The following is a 20,941-nucleotide window of genomic DNA, read 5'->3' as shown; positions in this document are numbered from 1 at the left end:
CAGCCATTCCGCCGGCTTCACCTTTTTCAAAAGGAATACTAATTGGCACCCGTGTGAACAATTGATGAGGAGGCCGTTAGGTCATAGGAGGACGTTAGATAGGGGGTCTTTCTCGTTAATTGTCTGGAGACTGGCATTAAGTGGTGATAATTGGTTTCTCGCCACGCCATGGTGGGATCCTGATGTGAGCGGGCTGATCAGATCGCAAACCGATTGGCACCCAGCCCGGTTCTCGATTTGGACCTCTCGCTCAAGCACAACACAACCATTCAATCGCTCCCTAGGTGTTGATGCCGGGGCTGGTTCACATTCCTGTTGGGGGCGCAAGAAAGCCAGGTCATGCAATTAGACCTGCATTCTGCTGGCGCGCTTTGAGAGCAATTCCCGGCCAAGCGGGCGTTCTAACGCTGGGGTCGGAGATAGCGCCAAAGAGCCTGGCAGCTGGAGCTGTTTTAAGCGCTCCACTTACCACACACTCACTGCAGCCATGAAGATGGCTCACAGAAGACCTGCTCCCCAACCCTCTCCGCGTCCGGTAGTCCGAGGTAGACCCAAAGCTCCATGCCAGTGAGGAGTGAAAGGTCACCCTCTTGCCTAGGGTGGGCCGTAGACTCAAGTCTGACCTCCTGAGCTCTGCCTGTTTTAAATCTGTGAAACTATTTAAATCTGCACAATATATAATTTTATGATGTGGCATGCTTAAAAATGTTTGTATGTTTTAATTTAGATTATGGTCATTTGATTTTAAGAGCGCCCCAGGGATTTTTGCTCTCACTGTCCTTGTAACATCTGATTTTTTGATTAGTGTTCATAGAATCCCTACAGTGAAGAAGAAAGCCATTCGGCCCATCGAGGCTGCACCGACACTCCGAAAGAGCACCCTACCCAGGCTCAACCCCCCACCCTATATCCATACATCACTAACCTTTTGACACTAAGGGATAATTTAGCATTGTCCAATCCACCTAACCGGCACAGCTTTGGACAATGAAAGGAGACCGAAGCACCCAGAGGAAAATGCGGTAGCACGATGACACAGTGGTTAGCACTGCTGCCTTGCAGCGCCAGAGATCCAGGTTCAATCCCGGCCTTGGGTGACTGTCTGTGTGCAGTTTGCACATTCTCCCCGTGTCTGCGTGGGTTTCCTCCGGGTGCTCTGGTTTCCTCCCACAGTCCAAAGATGTGCAGGTTAGGTGGTTTAGCCATTCTAAGTTGCCCCATAGTGCCCAGGGATGTACAGGTTTGGGGATAAGATGAGGGAGTGAATCCAGGAAAGATGCTCTTTCAGAGGGTCGGTGCAGGCTTAATGGGCTGAATGGCCTCCTTCTGCGCTGTCGGAATTCTATGGTTCTATTCCAGGGTTCTAAGAAACCCATGCAGACACTGGAGAATATACAGACACCACACAATCACCAAGGTCAGAATTGAACACGGGTTTCTGGTGCTGTGAGGCAGCAGTGCTAATTGGTAAATATGTTTCTGCCTTGTTTATTTCAGTTATCTTATTAATTTTATAATTGTCTCAATTAAATGTTGTGTTCTGATGTTTTAGTAAGACATTTGTAGAAGCTTGTGAAGTTCAATATAAAACATTTATTTACGAAAATTATTTTATGAATACAAAACTTTGAAGCCACTTAACATTTAACTCAATTTTTAACTTTATCAACTGAACAATGACCTTTTACAAATTTCTTGCAATAAAATATATTTTCTCACCTAAACACAACGGTCCCGTCTATTTGTGAAGGGGAGGGAGGGAAGAGGATGAGGGAGGGAAGAGAGGAGGGATGTAGGAAAAAAGGGGAAGGAGGGAAGAATGGAGAATGGTGGGGAGGGAAGAGGAGGGAGGGCGGGAAGAGGGGGGAAGGGGAGGGTTTTGATAAATGTTAATTGACAGATTTAGGGTCCAAAAGCAACAGCTGCTGAAGCTCAGTGTCCTGGCACACATCTCCTCTGACATCATTTTGGGATGTCCTTTGGCAGTCCACTCTTAAGGATGGGTGATTGATTTGCTGCAATACCTGTAAGACAGATAGTTCACATTAGTCTGTAGGAGGTTGTATTTATCAACTAAGGCATTACATTTTGTTAAAACATTTGAAGTAATCACTGAGGCTTCTAAGGATGAACATTACATCAGGGAGACTCATGAACAACTCAGCTTAAAATACATTGCAAAATCCAAATGTACTTCAGCTCTGAACCAGCTGGGGGCCCAGCTGGTTCAGGCGTGCTAACATTAGTGTCTTTGAAGGAGTCAATAGCATCACTATCAAGGCCATGATCATCCAAAACCAACTCTGCTGGGCTGCCCATGTGCTTAGGATGCCAGAGTCATGATTTCCGAAGCAAATCTTCTTCACCCAGATCAAGGAAGGTTCCCAAACACGAGAAGAACAAAAGAAGCTCTTCAAAGATACCCTGTTGGCTTACCTCAAGAAATGGAACATAGTCGTCAATGCCAGGGAGACCCTTGCTCAGAAGAGACCTACTTGGAGGAACCTCCTGATTGAAGAGTCACAATTCTTTGAGAACACCCGCCAGCAAGAGGAGGCCCAGAAAAGGAGCCTGAGAAAGGAATACCCACGACCTAGCGTCCAAGGACTGAAGCCACCTTTTAGAAACTCCTGCCAAGTGAAGTGATTGAAGGTGGGGCTCTAGGATGGGGCTCATCAGCCACACAAGGACTGACAGAACCCGTGATCAGTAGCATTGAGTATCTTAAGTGGACAGTCATACTCGTCAGTGAGTGATCACCGCATTCTATCCATTATAGTTCCTTTAATAGAATTAACATCCTCGTGACAAAGTTTAAAATAAATCATTCTTGCACCTTCTGCGACTTCAAACTCGCTTTAAACAGTAAAGCACCCTTTTAATGGAATTAACAACCTCATGATGAACCAATGTTTAAAAAATAAAAATATATCTTCCTTTCAATTTATTTGTATTTTAAACATATTTTAGACACTAAGCACCAGTAATATAAAACTTTAATCCACCATAACAATGTCTCCCAATGTCTCCTGCGCTGAAAAATCCCCGTGTAAATAAAAATGTGTACAAACTCACCGAATGTGCGGGTCAGTGGCCCACGTTAACGCTGCAGCTGGATTTTTCAATCAGCAGCGCAGGGCTTCAAGCAGGAGGAAAAAACGGCCAAACGTTTAAACACCAACGCTTTCAGCGCGCAGGCCTGAACGCCCGCACTTCCGGGTCGCCATGCTACTCATGTACGGCGCACCAGCGACTTAAGTCGCCAATCCTGCAGGTGGTTGCGGGGCCAATATTTTCTATTTTAACTCAATTGACCAGTTTCTGAGCTTTCTTTACCTTGGGTGTATGTTTATTCCTATCCACAATGATTCATACTTCATGAGCAATTGCTTTGCTGGTTTACTTACGTTGTTACCCACATTGTTCCTCTCCATTTGCCTTCCACTCCAGCAGTTTGTATCAACAGAACAGTCATCGATACCATTTATCCTTCGCCGTGTTGAGAGGTCATTTTGAAATCCTTGCCCTCGATAAACTGACGCCACTTCTAACCTCCGACCCGGCGTAATTTAGCTCTTCATTTAACTCTACCACCTGGCTACCCTACACAAGCTTGTCATTAATAAGCCTTACTGGGGGAAAAAACAACATTCTCGGATCATCGGTGAGGAAGGATAAACAGCCCATTAGCACCTTCTACCAGCATTATCCCACTTTAGTGCAAAAATTAGCAGAGAGAAAACTAATAGCAATCCCTAATAACACTATGATGACATCAATTTGTATCATTAGTGGGCCAAAACTGTTAATAGGTTTCTCAAGGGTACCAGTTTCCCAATGTGAACAGCACACTGTTGAAAAGTAGATAACAGTTTCACAGTTATTGCTGTTTAATTACGCTGTTGTATCATACTCATTGGAATACATGAGTTTTGTCAAACTGGCATTGTATGATTTTTGATTTTACACAGAGGATATCACTGAACACTTCCTTAGTTGTTCGCCGGATAATATAAGCTTGAGAGCATTATTATTGTTATATCAGTCTACTTTTTATATCGGAAATGGCAGCTGATTAATGATTCCATTCAGAAAGCATGGAGATGGCTAGTGTAAATAGCTCCTTAGAGTCATACCACTAAATCTACCCCATTAATCACAACCACCAGTCAAATGGTTGACAGCAACGTTTTTTATGTTTTGACATGAATTTGTGCCACGATATAAAAGTGCAATTGCTATTGCACAGTCCCAAACCATCCTGCAGAATCCCTGCTTGAAAATGTCAGCCACTTTTGACATTGGATTGGAACACAAAAGTCTACCTATTTACCTTCTGGGCATCCAAGGTGAGCAGCGTTGCTCAGGCACTGGTGCCTAATGTAGCAGCAGCAGCAGCACCCATTATTGTCCTGCTCCAAACCATCCCACCCCATACAGGCTTCCCCTGACCACCCGCAAACTGCTGCCTCTCCACACCCACCCTGGCTGGATCTCCTGCCTCGAGTGGAGCTACGTCCCTTATGTACAGCATCACCTATTGCTGCGGGGGTGGTCCCAAATTCACGGGACCTTCATTGAACCTGCAGTCTGTGCGGGCCTTGGAGCCAGCACAGACTGAATGGCTGTGCAGGGTGCTTGAGGTGAAATTGTTGGGACTTCTTATTTTACCTTCTAATAAGAATCGGTAGTCCGGTTGATTGGAGGTGTCAAAAATACGACTTTATTGCTACTCAGTCACTCGAATACACTTGAATAAGAACTGAATCAAAACTTAGAAATGAAATATCAACCAATACATAAAAAATTCAAGCACATGGCAAAAATCATAAAGCATAAAAAGAAATTGCCTTAACACAAACAACCAGATAGATGATTCAAGAATTCAGGAACAAACACCTCAATCATGAGGTCTTACTTTTAAGGAAATTCTTATCTCAGGTTTAACCCCTCATTTACTTTAATTGGCTTCTAATTCTCAGCTGAGACCTCCTGGTTTGTTCAAATGAATGTCTGTTACTTAAAGGATGATTTGTTAATCAAATATTGGACATTACTTAAGATTGACTGGTGCCTTTCAAAACTAGCTTAGCGTCTGCATTTGCAGTCTTAGGAAAATTACTGGATGTGCTTTTCACACTTTCCGTGTTTCACAGCTTGGCAGAGACCTTGTTAGAACTGATTAAAAAAACATATAACAATACATTCTTAGTGCTGAATACATTGGAATACAATGGTAAATTTGTTATATTAAACAATGACTGGATTCCCACAGTCAAGACACTGTTTAATATTTTTACCTCTCAGCTACATGCATTAAACAGGCACCTATATGAATGAAACTATGAACAAATCAATACTCTTATCAGGTGAACATGTGAAAACTACACTTCACAATTCACTGAAGTGCCGGCATGGATGTGCATCTACTACAAGTGGGAACAAAGGTTACTATGCTGTTGGAACATACGGACAGGAGTAGACCATTCATCCCTTCCAGCTTCTTCTAGCAATGGATCACAGCTGTTTATATTTTAACTCCATTTTTCTGCCATGTTTCCATATCGCTTAGTATACTCACCGAACAGAAATCTGTCAACCTCTTTTGAAATTTTCCATCAATATACTGGCAACAGCTGGTTGGTCAAAGAAGGTTCCACATAATGGGGACCCGAACCTGACATTACTGGAATCTGTTCCATTTTTCTCTGACTTGCTCCTGGTGAACATCAATTAACATATGCCCGTGGGGCAGCACGGTAGTACAAGTGGATAACACTGTGGCTTCACAGCGCCAGGGTCCCAGGTTTGCTTCCCTGCTGGGTCACTGTCTGTGCGGAGTCTGCACGTTGTCCCCGTGTCTGCGTGGGTTTCCTCCGGGTGCTCCGGTTTCCTCCCACAGTCCAAAAACATGCAGGTTAAGTGGATTGGCCATGCTTTAAAAAATTGCCCTCAGTGACCAAAAGGTTAGGTGGGGTTATTGGGTTACGGGCATAGGGTGGAAGCGAGGGCTTAAGTGGGTTGGTGCAGACTCAATGGGCCGAATGGCCTCCTTCTGCACTGTATGTTCTATGTTATATCTTAGGATGAAAATGAAAATCACTTACTGTCACAAGTAGGCTTCAAATGAAGTTACTGTGAAAAGCCCCTAGTCGCCACATTCCGGCGCTTGTTCGGGGAGGCTGTTACGGGAATCGAACCGTGCTGCTGGCCTGACATGGTCTGCTTTCAAAGCCAGCGATTTAGCCCTGTGCTAAACAGCCCCTGTGTTTCAGCTAAGTAATTTAAATAGAGACCAAGTGTGGACATTGCATAACACCAATTCACGGTGTGCTATCCAAAGAATGCAAACTCGGTAAACAATGCATGGTCTTTTCTAACCTCTGTTCCTTGTGCTGCGGTTGGAGCACAGATGTTGTTTGGCACTGGTGTCTGGGATGAGCAAACTGCATTAAGTTCTGCTGCCTGGATTGTATCACAGGCTGTTCAAGGAAATGATGCAGCTTTTCAGTGACATGCCTAAGCATTTATTCACTGGGCATGACTGCTATTTAATTGGAGGAAATAACCAATGGAGCGATAACTTCTTTTCGATCGTTAAACATTTTAAAATGTACAACAAATAGATGTGGTACTGGGTACAGTTCTCCTGCAAAGCTGAAGTGATGTTTGACTATTTTGTACAGCTAGTCCCACCTCTTTGACAAAATGGCAAACTGGTCCAGCTTCAATTATTTTTTTTAAATGATTTCAGGGGATGTGGGCATCGCTGGCTCGGCCAACATTTTTATTGGCCATCCCTAGTTGCCCTTGAGAAAGTGATGGTGAGCTGCCATCTTGAACCGCTACAATCCATGTCCTATAGGTACACCCACAGTGCTATTAGGGAGGGTGTTCCAGAATTTGGCCCCAGCGACAGTGAAGGAATGGCGATAAAGTTCCAGGTCAGGATGGGGTATGACTTGAAGCGGAACATGCTGATGATGGCGTTCCAATGCCTTCGTCCTTCTGGGAGGCAGAGGTTGTGGGTTTGGATGGTGCTGTCGACGGAGCTTTGGTGAATTGCTGCTGGGCATTTTGTCAATGGTGCACACTGCTGCTATTGTGCGTCGGAGGTGGAGGGAGTGGATGTTGAAGGTGGTAGAGGTGGTACCAATTACGTAGGCCGCTTTGTGGCTAATTTTGCTTTGCTGCAAAGCTAAATTCTAGCTTCATCGTCCGAGTTAAAATTCAACACAAGTATCTAGGAGGCAAAGGGTCTGTTTTACTGTAATAGCGGGTTCTTTCTCACTCATCAACTCCGTTGAGAGGTTCTTTTTAAACTGTAATCTGTTGCTCACCCAGAACCATTGAAATCTTAATGTGGTAATAATCTGTCTTTTAAAAAAATGAGCATGATTCTTATTGGTTTGAGATCATGGGCGGGATTCTCCAGTCACCGCCGCCGAAATCGCGTTTGGCGGTCGGCCGGAAAATATCCGTTGATGCTGAAATCAGGGGTGGCGCCTCTTGCGCGATGCTCCACCCCCTCCAAAGGAGTACGCCACGCACTGTATCGACGGCCTCAGGAGGTTGCCTGAGGCCCACCCCCGGATGCTCCGCCCCCCCCCCCCCCCCCCCCGAGCGTCCGAGTTCCCGACACCGTCGGTTGCATGTGCAATCATCCGTCGGGGACTCAGTCCAGCGCCGCCTCAATCTGGGAGAGCCGATCCACGGGTGGGAGGGACTTTGTCAGGGGCTGGGGGCACTGTCGGGGGGTGGTCCGGGGCTCATGAGCCGGCCAAAGGGGGGCACTATTTTGCAGGCCGGGTCCACGCGCGGCTGGCGCGATGTTGCATGGCACGGCTGCTGCAGGCCACCGCCGTGCGCATGCGCCGCCATGGACCCGGCAATTCTCCGGGCCGTATCTGTAGCTAGAGCCAGTTGCTCTACGTTGTCGGCATGCTAGCGCCAGCCAAACGAAGGATCGGTGGCCGTTTTGCACTGAATTTTCAGTCGGCAAAACGCCACCGTTCCCATGCCCCCATGGGGATAAAGCCTCAGAATCGGAGAATCCAGCCCAATGGCTCTGATCTATTTTCCCTGAATGAATGTTTTGGAGGAATGTTTCGTGTAATTCATCATATTCTTTTGACAAATTCTCTGATTATATTGCACAGTTTGATTTTCTTTCACAACGGAAAATGTCTGATAAACCAGCTTTCACATAATATATGACCAAGGGATTTCACATGAGCAATATAAAACAAAATATGACATTGAGCCACAGAGGCAGACATTGGGCAGAATTTTGCACTCTGCGCTGGCTGAGGCGAGAAAACGGACGTGAAGACTTCCAGCCGTGTTTTCTCTCCAAATATCATATTATATTCAAATTATTAAAATGTATTGATATCAGCTTCCCTTGTTGTGTCACCGATGAGGGGCGGGGAAAATCGGAAAACAAAATCGCGTGAGAAAGTATGCCCACGTCACCCTTTGCCCTCCCAGCAAACAAGGGTGCAAAATCTCCCCAATTATGTCACGAGAACCAAAGCTTTGGTCGAAGAGCGGGCTTTAGGAAATATCTGATGGATGAAAAGCAGAGTAAAGAGGTGGAAAGGACTGGAGAGGTGATTCCAGAATTGATGAGCCAGGCAGCGGAAGACGTGGCCATCAAGGGTGGATAATTAAAATCTGGGATTCTCGAAAGTCCAGAATTAAATGAGCATAAATATCTTGGAGGGTTGAGCGACACAGGACAGAGCTGAGCAGTAGTGGTTAAGGGGAGAGGCCAGTTTAGTAATTAAACATTATAGGTCAAGAGGAATCGAGGGGGTCAGTTTACAGCATAATATTTCTCACAAACACAGAGCAGCAACTGAAGTGTTTAGTAAATGGAGTATCGCCCATTCCTTATCGAAAGAAAACTCTGATGAATTTATTTTATTTCTTGAATGGTTAGATAGAGGAAACAATATAAAAGTGTAATTGAGCGTTCAAAGTAATGTCTTAAGAAGATAATCTGACATATTATGGTGGGTGAGTTGTGTAAATAATCATTCCAATAGTTTTAATTTGTGTCCACTTGCAAAAATGATGCTGTTTTTCGTTTGCTCCAGGCAGCCGATGAATGCTTTTGAATAAAAATCCAAAGTATTTTGAAATTTCCTATGTGCAAAATGCCTAGCAAGTTATTTCGCCTCACATCTATTCATTGTCAGGAAGTTGGTCTGGTTGTAATGACTGTTGCAATCATTCACAAGTGAAAAGGAACTTTCTGAAGCTGATGTCCCAGACATAAATCACTTGCAAGGCGCTTCTCTGAAGGAGAAAGTGAGATGCAGCAAGCCAGATCCATTTGTCATTTTCAGCTTCACTTCCTCTTTCTGTCATTTGATTCCTCGCCCCTCCTCCTCAATCCAATGAATTATTGTCAGGCTACAGTCCCATGGGCCCAGTGAATCCTCCTGCTCCTCACCCAAGTGAACCCTTGTGACTATGCTCAATGTCAAGCACTGTCGCAGGTTGGAAAAGACAGCCCAAAGCTAACATCTGCACACATTTCCTCCGGGTGCTCCGGTTTCCTCCCGCAGTCCAAAGATGTGCAGGTTAGTGGTATTGTAATGGTATTGTCACTCAACTAGTAATCGAGAGACCCGGGTAATGCTCTGAGGACCCGGGTTCGAATCCCACCATGGCAGATGGTGAAATTTGAATTTGATAAAAAATCTGGAATTAAAAATCTAATGGTGACTATGAGACCATTGTTGATTGTCGTAAAAACACATCTGGTTCACCAATGTCTTTTAGCGAAGGAAATCTGCCATCCTTACCTGGTCTGGCCTACATGTGACTCAATACCCACAGCAATATTGGTCTTAAATGCCCTCAGGCATAGGCAAAAAATGCTGGCTCAGCCAGTGACATCCACATCCCATGAATAAATAAAAATCATGGTGGATTGGCTATGCTAAGATTGACCCTGATTGTCCAAAGATGTGTAGATTAGGTCTGCTGGCCATATTAATTTACCTTTTCAGGTGTTTTGTGTATTCTAATGGCAGCTGCAGTCCCTCTGTACCATACCATCTGCCTGGCACTCTGGAGAACTTCCACTGGTCCCACGTTGGGGGGCTGCTGGCCTCTGTTGGAATGGGCCACGATGTCCTGTGCTCCCACCTCAGAAATCCCCCCTCCGTTCCTTAATTGGATTGCTCACACAGAGGTGGCCTCTAAATTGGTTTCCTACTCTCAGGCTGTCCTTGTCTGCCCACCACTGAGCCTGAGGTATTGGGATCTGAAAATAGTTTCAATGCCTGAAATATTTCTAAGAACAGATTTTGTCTGATAGTTCAACTAATCACTTCCTTGACCGATCTGAGTTGTCAGGTGTGAAACGTACCAGTTTTGAACATTTAATTATTATAATTATCTGAGTTGAATATTACATTAGTGTCAGGAAACAAAGGTAGTTTTAAGTGATATATATTTGTCTCTTTGGGTATTAGAAATAAGGTGTAGATTTAGTGTGTTTAATTGGGTTTCTGATTCGAAACAATTAAAAAGTTAGTTAGATTCGTGTGAAACAAAGATGTTTGCAGGTACAGGAGTTTTGGGTTTAATTTCAAACTGTGCCTGCATTGTAATTGGAGAATTTATGGAGTGAAAACAAACAAGTGTAGGAAGACAAAGTTGTTGCTTAGCAACCAGGAACCACTTTAAGTTAGAAAGACCTTTTGAAGTTAGTTGTAAGTTGGACCCAGGAGCGACTGGACAGAACAAGGGAGCTGCAAAAAGCAAACTTTATAAAAAGAACACAAAGAGTTAAAAAACAAGTAGTTCTGGAAACCAGGGAATTAAAAAATAGTCCAGGAAGACTGAAGTCAAAGGGGTGGATGGAACTGGAAATTGAGCAAGATACTGTTCCTTAAAGTTAAAGAAAGGGGCAGAGAAAAGCTCCCAGTTAAAGACAGAGCTAAAAGGTGCATTCTTGGGGAAGTTGGCTAGAGAGAAGCCAGATATCTGAAATAATCCTAAGGTTGGTGATACCTTAATACAGCCTGTGAAGCAGTAGTATTTCATTGCTGTGGCTGGATACCTGACAGATTGTGTGGAAGTTTAAATGCATATGGCAATCCAAGGAAGAGGAATAATGAAAGAAGAGGTTGAGATCCTGGAAGCGGATCCATGGTAAAGCATCTGGGAGATAATGGGCGGGATTCTCAAATGGGCGGCTAAGTGCCGACGCCAGAGTAAAAACGGGAGTGTTTTACTCTGGCGTCGGCGCCCGTTCTGGGACCCCACTCTGCGGCCCACAACTGCTGATCCTGGCCTGAACCCGGTGCCGCGTGGTCCGCGCATGCGTAGTTGGGCCGGCGCCAACTAGCGTGTGCGCAGTGGCCTTCTTCCCCGCAGCAGCCCCGACGCCAAATGGTGCAGGGCTACAGGAGCAGCTGCGGAGGAAAGGAAGCCGGGGGGCAGAGAGGCCGGCCCGCTGATCGGTGGGCCCCAATCGCGGGCCAGGCCACTACTGAAGCCCCCCTCCCGGGGTCAGACCCCCCTCCCCCCGCCACAGGCCATCCCCGGACCCTTCAATGCCGAGGTCCCGCCGGCTCAGAGGATGTTAGAACGGTGCCAGTGGGACTCGGCTTTTTGTTGACGATCGCTTGGCCCATCCGGGCTGGAGAATCGGCACGCCGGCCCGTGCCGGAGAGTTGGCACATACCCCGACCATGCCGGCGCCGATGGCGCTGATTCTCCGCACTGCGGAGAATTGCGTCCCGGTGTTGGGGCGATACCACGCGTTTCGCCGGGGCGCAGCGCCGATTCTCCGACCCATCAATTGCTACTTGGTTTCATAGTAGGGTGTGTCTGACCACAGTTAGCCTGTTGGTTTACTGAGACTGTGTACTTACTGAGACTTATTGTGTAAGATATATTCTGTCACTTGTGTTATCCTTAAAAATCTGGGCAGCATGATAGCACAGTGGTTTGCACTGTTGCTTCACAGCACCAGTGTCCCAGGTTTGATTCCCGGCTTGAGTCACTGTGCGGAGTCCGCGCGTTCTCTCCGTGTCTGCACGAGTTTCCTCCGGGTGTTCCTGTTTCCTCCCACAAGTCCCAAAAGATGTGCTTGTGGGTTATTTGGACATTCTGAATTCTCCCTCTGTGTACCCGAACAGGCGCTGGAATGTGGCGGCTGGGGGCTTTCCACAGTAACTTCATTGCAGTGTTAATGTAAGCCTACTTGTGGCAATAAAGATTATTATTATATTATAAAATCTGGGTACATTTGTGAAGAGATAGATGGGGTGAAAAAGTCATGCATTATAATCTATCTTTGATGAGGCCCCGATGGACCGAATGGCCTTTTCTGAACTGTAGGATTCTATGGATTTTTCATGTTTAATAAATGTTTTATTCTTTTGTTGAAAGCTGATTGGCAGTCCTGTGTCTCTGTTCATCCATGTTTCTAAAAACATATATATATGTTAAGGTCTATTGATCCAGGATTCCATTCTGAGACGTTCCTGTCCTGTAGTAACATCAGCTGGGACTAGAACATTAGGCTTAGGAGCAACACTTCAGTGAGTTTGGAGGAGACTCATGTGAGCATAAACACAGGCACAGACCAGTTGGGCAATGTGGTTAGTTTAATTGCTGAAAATTGCCTGCAACATGCCAAGGAGTGAACTTGGTATCTCTGCTATTTCAATGCTGGATTCTTTAAAGTTTCAATGCAAACTGTGAGCATTGAAGTTTGCTATTGTTTATTTTGAACCAGAAAAACAGAAGCGTAATAGAAAAGTATTTTCATTGAACTATTAATAATGCAGAAAGTTGCCAAATTCAAGGTCTTGTACTTGATTTGAAGCTTCATTTAAATTTCATGTATTCCTGAGTACCACGACTTACTCCCGTTTGGCGTCTTGCCCAGAATCAATATATTTTCTCATTTAAAAAAAAATATTTTACGAAAATATAGGCGGCACGGTAGCATAGTGGTTAGCACGATTGCTTCACAGCTCCAGGGTCCCAGCTTCGATTCCCAGCTTGGGTCACTGTCTGTGCGGAGTCTGCACATCCTCCCCGTGTGTGCGTGGGTTTCCTCCGGGTGCTCCCGTTTCCTCCCACAGTCCAAAGATGTGCAGGTTAGGTGGATTGGCCATGCTAAATTGCCCTTAGTGTCCAAAATTGCCCTTAGTGTTGGGTGGGGTTACTGGGTCATGGGGATAGGGTGGAGATGTGGGCCTGGGTAGGGTGCTCTTTCCAAGAGCCGGTGCAGACTTGATGGGCCGAATGGCCTCCTGTACTGTAAATTCTACGATTCTAAATGCCTGAAATGAAATTAGGAACATAAAAATGTTCTCTTGTTGCAGAAACTCGACATATTGCATGAAGGTGACAATGTCCTTGACAGTGGCAGAAAATGATTCAGGACTTTGCTACAGCAGTATGATCCGAAACTTGGAGAAAGCTGAAATTACTAAAAGTAAAGAGCTCTTGTGCCGAGAAATTGAAGATTTCATCACAGAAGACCAAGATCTCGATATTGTCTGGTACAAGGTAATAAAAATACTTCATTAGAATAAATCCGCCCAGTTGCCATTGTCGAGTTAAATTTTGAATCAACAAATAATCATTATACATTGACTTGATATCCATGTATTATTAAAAATCTGTCGCACTTCTGTTCACGAATCTTCGCTTCCGGTTGTAATTACTTTAGTTATGTTTTTGTCACAAGTTACCATTATGTATTTCTATGTCAACATTTCTCATTCAGTTTTGCTTTTTTTCCGCTATTGGGATATTGTAGAATTTGATTTTAATCACCTCTGGGAAAAAAGTTTTAGAGTTCTTGCCCCCTAACCCATGTACTCACATCCTGTATATAATTTAGAAACAAGAGTAGGTCATTCAGCCTCTTTACCTCCTTCCACTATTTAATTAAGGACCAGTGTTGATGGATTTATGGGAAAACTGATTAAGTGCATGAGGGAGAAAGGGTTAAATCAATATATTGATCGGGGTAGATAATGAAGGATGGAAGGAGGATTGTGTCTAGTTAGTATAAACATAGACCTGTTGGGCTGAATGGTCTATTCCTTTGCTGTATATAGTATTGTATGTAGTACTATGTAGGCTACATCTGTACCTCAACTTATGTTAAGTAAGCAGGCCCTAATTAACTTCATGAGTAATTAGTGCATCAGAAATATATTGCGGGTGCAGTTTCACAGAGTTTTTGCATCCACTTCTTTAACATTTTTCATACACGATTTGGAAATGGTTGCTGCCACAACTTGCTGATCATGCTCATCGATAAGATTAAATCTGCAACAGAGAGGAAATGGAAAATATTCCAATAGACTTGAAGAGTGTATGGGCCAAGGATTTTAGTACGGAGCCATAAGATAACAAATATTGTCGCGGGAACTAGGCTTTATACAATCAAAATAACTGAAAAGAAGAAAGGTGTGGGTGTCATCTTCAATTATTTATTAAACTACGAGGAAGTTAAGAAGATAAATCAGTCACCGACTACCTCTTTCGGTAATCTGGAATTTATAACTCTAAATTACTATTAGGCTTAATGAGCAATAAAGAATTGAGAGCAAACTTGACAACTTTTTTTGATGAAACGAATGAACGTTGTGGATGTAAGTTGTTGAATCCATTTGTGTTGCCAGAATGGACGGTGTAATTCCAAGACAATCCAGTTTCCCATGAGGCAAGTCTTCTGCTGGAGTTTCCTTTGCTAACAGTGATGGATGGAAAGGTCTTCAGAGTTAATATGTGTTAATACGTTGGATGATTATCTGACAAAAATGAGATTGATTATCAGGATAAATATTAGGTAGAGATGATTAAATAGTTATGAGCATTTCATGGCATTTCACAGAATAGAAAGAAAGGAAATGTTGACAATGTTCAATATTTTGACAAAGTAACCTGACATGAATTTCTCTCCTTTGGAATTTTGGGCGGCACGGTTGTACAGTGGTTAGCACTGTTGCTTCACAGCTCCAGGGTCCCAGGTTCGATTCCCGGCTGGGTCACTGTCTGTGCGGAGTCCGCACGTTCTCCCCATGTCTGCGTGGGTTTCCTCCGTGTGCTCCGGTTAATTCCCACCTCCAAAGATGTGCAGGTTAGTTGGATTGGCCACACTAAATTGCCCTTAGTCTCCAAAAATGTTGGGTGTGGTTACTGGTTTACGGGGATAGGGTGGAGGTGTGGGATTAAGTAGGGTGCTCTTTCCAAGGGCCTGTTGCAGACTCGATGGGCTGAATGGCCTCCTTCTGCACTGTAAATTCTATGAAATCTATGAAAATTGGACAAGGTAGAGACCTTGATAGAAGAAATGTGAGCCATGTTCTTAATGAATGCAGCGACTGACTTTATTATATGAGAAAAAGCACAGTTCAAGAAATTGTTCAGCCACCAAAACTCAATACCACCATCCCTGTTATTCCCCAAAAGCCAATAATTATATGGCTGTTCTGACATTTTACATGTTGAAATAAGGAATCCTGGGCTGGATTCTCCAGTCCCCCAGGTGTGTGTTTACCGGCGGTGCACCATTCGCTGGTGGCGGGATTCTGTACTCCCACCACTTGTCAATGGGATTTCCCATTGAAAACACCACAATTTGCCGGGAAACTTGTGGGCGGGGGTGCGCTGCCAGCGGGAAAAGTGAATCGCAACGGCTGGAGAATTTTGGCTGATGACTGACACAAAACACTCAGCTGTTCGTAGGTCCAGCAGTTGTTGGGATCCAAAACCAGTATAAAGTGCTTGGAGTCAATTCTAACCATTTTCCAAATGGGCCACCATGGAGGTATATCATACAGTGGGTCCGCCAGTACAGTGCATGATGGAGGGGCTTTGTATTCAAGAACAGTTCATCAGTTAAAGCTTCAGTCTTTCTTAAACCTTTTATAAATCCCTTTTGATAAGTTCAACACCCTTCTGTATTTTCTCTCTTTTCTGAAAACTATTAAATATCAACAATAAACAAAGAGGACAGACAAATGTTTTGGGTTGGGAACCATCCCTGCAAGAGAAGGGGGAGGGCAGCTGAGCTCCCTTATGGGATTGATCAAATTAAATAGGACAAGAAAGAGAACAATTTTAAATAAGCAAATGTGGGCATTGACAGTTTAGATCTGTCCATGTTGAGATTTTCTTCAAATGAACAAGCTGCAAGATATGACTGTCTGGGGAATAGCACATCATTAAAAAAAATATGTTGTACTATAATAGCTAATTGAAAACAAAATGGATATTCTTTTTGGGTTCTTTATTAATTCCATGTTATCCTAGGAATGTTTACCTAAATCATGGAGAAGTACAGTTTTGCAGAAGAGGAACACCCTTGTGATACAAAAGGTTCAAGAGGACGATTTGGGGAATTACACCTGTGAGTTGAAGTACAAGAACAAGTTGGTGAGAAGAACAACTGAATTAAGAATTACAGGTGAGGGATTTCATTGTGTTTGTGAAATGAAATGAAATGGAATTCACTGCCTCAAATTTGAGCCAAAAATTGAAAAAGAGCGAGTCAGATTTTCATGGAGTCAGCTCAACACCGGAGACCTATAAAACGGCGGGTGTGATCCAGATGCATGAATCCCACAACCATTTTGCCAGAGCAGGGAAGGGCGCGGGTCCTGAATTACGCAGACAGGAAATATTAACTCAGCTGGGCCATTTATGATTCGTGCTGAATTCAAACTGACCCCATTTCATTTTAGCTCCAAAGGCTTTAATCCACAGTGTGGGGACCAGACTTTTATGATGAAGGCTCTCGTAGGATGGATTGATCTGTTTAAACATCATGATCTTAAGTCATTTCAATCCCCAGTCATTAAAAAGACCCTACAGCTTTCAGTTAGAGTAAAAAAAAGCAGATGACAGTAGCTGGAATCCATCAACTGACAGACCATCTGGTGCAGGTTAGGGCAAACCATTAGCCATCTGTTTCCACAGTTTCAATAGACTTTTTTTGCTTTCATTTCCCAAAAGTTGGTATTAGGGATGAGCACATTATGAATGCTTCAAAAGCTCCAAATCCACTTACCTCAGCAGGGGATTGAGTTCACATTCCGATTTCAATTTTAAGTGGCTATTAAAGGATGAAAAGATTTTATATCTTGCAAGTGGATAAATGTTTATTTGCTTTTTGCGAGAGATTGACCACTTGGGGAAATTTTAAATCTTTGACTGGGTTTCACGAATGAGAGATTTTGTTTTCAGTACCAGGGTTACATGAGTATCAGCTCCCATAAATTGTTAGAAGTTAAATTTTTAAAAATCTTCATGTGGCTCCTGAGGTCTGCACATTATGGATACAGGGTGACTGACAATGGAAGGGGTGTGGAGGTGGCATGATAGTATGGGGTGAATGTGAGGGCTAGAGAGCCTAATTAATCGCCTTTTATATATTTGGACAAAGTCCAAAAGTACTGAAGCAGGTCTTCCAGCTAGTTCTCTTCAACGCTTCCAACCATGTGTCTTGTACCTTTCCTTTTGTTTATTTCAACAAAATTAGCAGTGGTCGCATTGACTGAAAGCTAGCCAGAATGGATTTTGTTTCTATAAAAAGTTGCTATTTCAATAATGATCTAAATGACAATGATGATTTGCCATTTGAATATCAGGAACATAAATAATTGTTGCAGGAAGTAAGAAGTAGGCTAATGCTTCAAGTGCTAATTATTTTCAAGTACCACTTTATTGTTTTGCTAACAAAATAAAATAGAAAATGTTGTTTATGCCATTTGTCGTTGAAATTACTGAGACCAACTACAGAACAGAAGGTAGTTCTTTTGTTCACAATGTGCACGATATTTTGTGACAGGAAACAGCGAATTTACAGTATCGAAGGGAGGTTTGCTTGCAGTTTTAGCTCTCCAACTGGACCAATCTAATATCTATCCTCTTCAATTTCCCAATTTCATTTCAGTTTTCATTGATTTGTACAATTCAGTTTCAAATGATATAATTGTCTCTGTTTTATTATAGCCTTCGGACACAATGCATTCTATACTCTAATAACATTCCTGTGTGAAAATAATCTTCTGGTTGTCCCTTTCGTTTTTCCAGTAATAATTCAGTGTTGATTTCTACTTGGTAATGATTCATCAACTAGCAGAAATAATCTTTGACTTTTGACCCATTTGAATTTAAAAAAAAAAAAAATTTTGTGAACCTTTACCGAGTAGAAATCAACACCAACAACATGGAAAATAGAAGCAGGAGGAGGCCATTCGGCCCTTCGAGCCCGCGCTACCATTCATTATGATCATGGCTGTTCAACAAGTTCAATATCCTGATCCTGCATTTCCCCCATATCCCTTGTTCCCTTTAGCCCCAAGAGCTATATCTAATTCCTTCTTGAAATTGCACAACATTTTGGCCACAACAACGTTCTGTGGTAGTGAATTGTACAGATTCACCACTCTCTGGGTGAAGAAATTTCTCCTCACCTCAGTCCTAAAAGGTTTACCCCTTATCCTTAAATTATGACCCCTAGTCCTGAATTCCCCCACCATTGGGAACATGCTTTCTGAATCTACCCTGTCTAATCCTGTTGGAATTTTATAAGTTTCTATGAGATCCCCTCTCACTCTTCTAAACTCCAATGAATATAATCCTAACAGACTTAGTCTCTCCTCATATGACCGTCTCGCCATCCCAGGAATCAGCCTGGTAAACCTTTTCTGCACTCCCTCCAGAGCAAGAACATCCTTCCTCAGATAAGGACACCACAACTGCCCACAATACTCCAGGTGTGGCCTCACCAACGCCCTACACAATTGCAGTAAAACATCCCTATTCCTATACTCAAATCCTCTCGCTATGAAGGCCAACATACCATTTGCATTCTTTACTGCCTGCTGTACCTGCAGCTTACTTTCAGCGACTGATGCACGAGGACACCAAGGTCTCGCAGAGTATCCACCTCTTTCAATTTACACCCACTCAAATAATAATCTGCCTTCCTATTTTTGTTACCGAAGTGGATAACCTCACATTTATCACATTATACGGCATCTGTCAGGCATGTGCCCGCTCACTGACCAAATCCTGCTGAAGCATCTCTGCATCCTCCTCACAGTTCACTCTCCCACCCAACTTTGTATCACCTGCATATTTGATATGCCTTAATCATCTGTAGTTTGTGAGGATTTGTTGCAATGTTCATCCTGCCTTTTGCTCCGGACAGGAGGGGGGGGGTTAATTTAAAAGGCTGACTTCTCCCCTCACCACTCGCCCAGAAACAAAAAGGTGTTTTTGATTTCCCCTTTGACATATTGTGGTGTAGGTTCCCTCCCTCACAGTGTTGGTGTGACCCAATTCTTTATTAATAATCCCACAGCAAACTCAGGAGAACTGAAAGGGTTAATTTATTTTGCACACTCTTAAAAAAAGCAGGAGTGGCTGTCACTATGTGACCCCTGGTACATTCCTGCAATAAAAGAGGAGTAAGTGAAGCAAAGAGGTTAGAGAGAAATGACCACAGACAAAATACGAATTATTCTTTCATTTGAGATCAGAGTCCAGAATCAAAAGACCAATGGTGTATATTCCTTCAGAGAGGTTTGCGTGCTGAAGCTGATGTTGGGTAATCCGCATTTCCTTTAGAGGGGATTTCCACATTGGGAGAAGAGATGAATTAATCTTGTAGGCGCTGGTACAGGAATTCAATAGTTCCAGTAAGTAAGCAATGTGGGTGGGCAGCCAGGTGTTCAAAACCCTGGACAAAACCTTTTCTCTGCTGCTGCCCACCAGATGGAAGATGGCAGACTGCCTTTTTTTTCAGCTCCACAAGGCAATATCACAGGTTCAAGCAGAAGAAGTTTCAAGGTCCTTTCGAACTCGCAGATGGTTCGTCTCCATCAGCCAAGGGAATGTCTTAGGAATGTAAAGGGCCTTTGCATATTTCCTTTGAAAATGAAATGGAAATCACTTATTGTCACAAGTAGGCTTCAAATGAAGTTACTGTGAAAAGCCCCTAGTCGCCTGTTCGGGGCGACTGGTACGGGAATTGAACCGTGCTGCTGGCCTGCCTTGGTCTGCTTCAAAAGCCAGCTATTTAGCCCAGTGTGCTAAACCAGCCCCTTTGTGTTTGATCTCTGCAGTCGGAGGGGTCATTACTGCCACCTTTTTATTCATTTTTACGGGATTTGGGTGTCGCTGACTAGGCCAGAATTTGTTGCCCATCCCTAATTGCCCTTGAGGAAATGGAGGTGAGCTGCCTTGAACCGCTGCAGTCCGTGTGGTGTCGGTAAAATGACTGTGCTATTAGGGAGGGAGTTCCAGGATTTTTACCCAGCGACAGAGAAGGAACCGCGATATATTTCCAAGTCAGGATAGTGAGTGTCTTGGAGGGGAACTTGCAAGTGGTTGTGTTCCCAGGTATCTGCTGCTCTTGTCCTTCTGGATGGTAGCGGTCGTGGGCTTGGAAGGAGCTGCCTAAAGAGCCTTGGTGAGTTCCTGCAGTGCATCTTGTAGATGGTACACATGGCTGCTACAGTGCGTCAGTGGAGGAGGGAATGAATGTTTATGGAAGGGGTGCCAATCAAACAAGGTGCTTTTTCCTGGATGGTGTCAAGAATGTGGAGTGTTGTCGGAGCTGCACTCATCCAGGCAAATGGTGAGTATTTTATCACACTCTTGACTTGTGCCTTGTAGATGGTGGACAGGCTTTTGAGAATCAGGAAGTTACTCACCACAGGATTCCTAGCCTCTGACCTGCCTTGTAGCCATAGTATTTACATGGCTAATCCAGTTCAGTTTCTCATCAGTGGTGACCCCCAGGATATTGATAGTAGGGAATTCAGTGATGGTAATGCCACTGAATGTCAAGGGGCGATTGTTTGATTCTCTCTTATTAGAGCTAGTTATTGCCTGGCACTTGTGTGGAGCGAATTTTACTTGCCATTTGTTGGTC

General features: G+C 43.8%; 1 protein-coding gene across 3 annotated transcripts in view; it reads left to right on the top strand.

The window, feature by feature from the left end:
- il1rapl2 (interleukin 1 receptor accessory protein-like 2) overlaps positions 1 to 20,941 on the top strand; it is a 1,171,280-nt gene that overhangs the window by 676,078 nt on the left and 474,261 nt on the right. For all 3 annotated transcript variants that reach the window (XM_072505900.1, XM_072505901.1, XM_072505902.1), the window contains 2 exons: positions 13,362 to 13,548; positions 16,309 to 16,462. In XM_072505900.1, coding sequence (XP_072362001.1) covers positions 13,362 to 13,548; positions 16,309 to 16,462 — 341 coding nt within the window. The remainder of the gene's footprint in view (positions 1 to 13,361; positions 13,549 to 16,308; positions 16,463 to 20,941) is intronic.

Source organism: Scyliorhinus torazame, chromosome 5 (genome assembly GCF_047496885.1).
Source record: "Scyliorhinus torazame isolate Kashiwa2021f chromosome 5, sScyTor2.1, whole genome shotgun sequence".
NCBI lineage: Eukaryota > Metazoa > Chordata > Chondrichthyes > Carcharhiniformes > Scyliorhinidae > Scyliorhinus > Scyliorhinus torazame.
The sequence above is the reverse complement of the archived record's forward strand: the minus strand, read 5'-3'. Positions and strand labels throughout refer to the sequence as shown.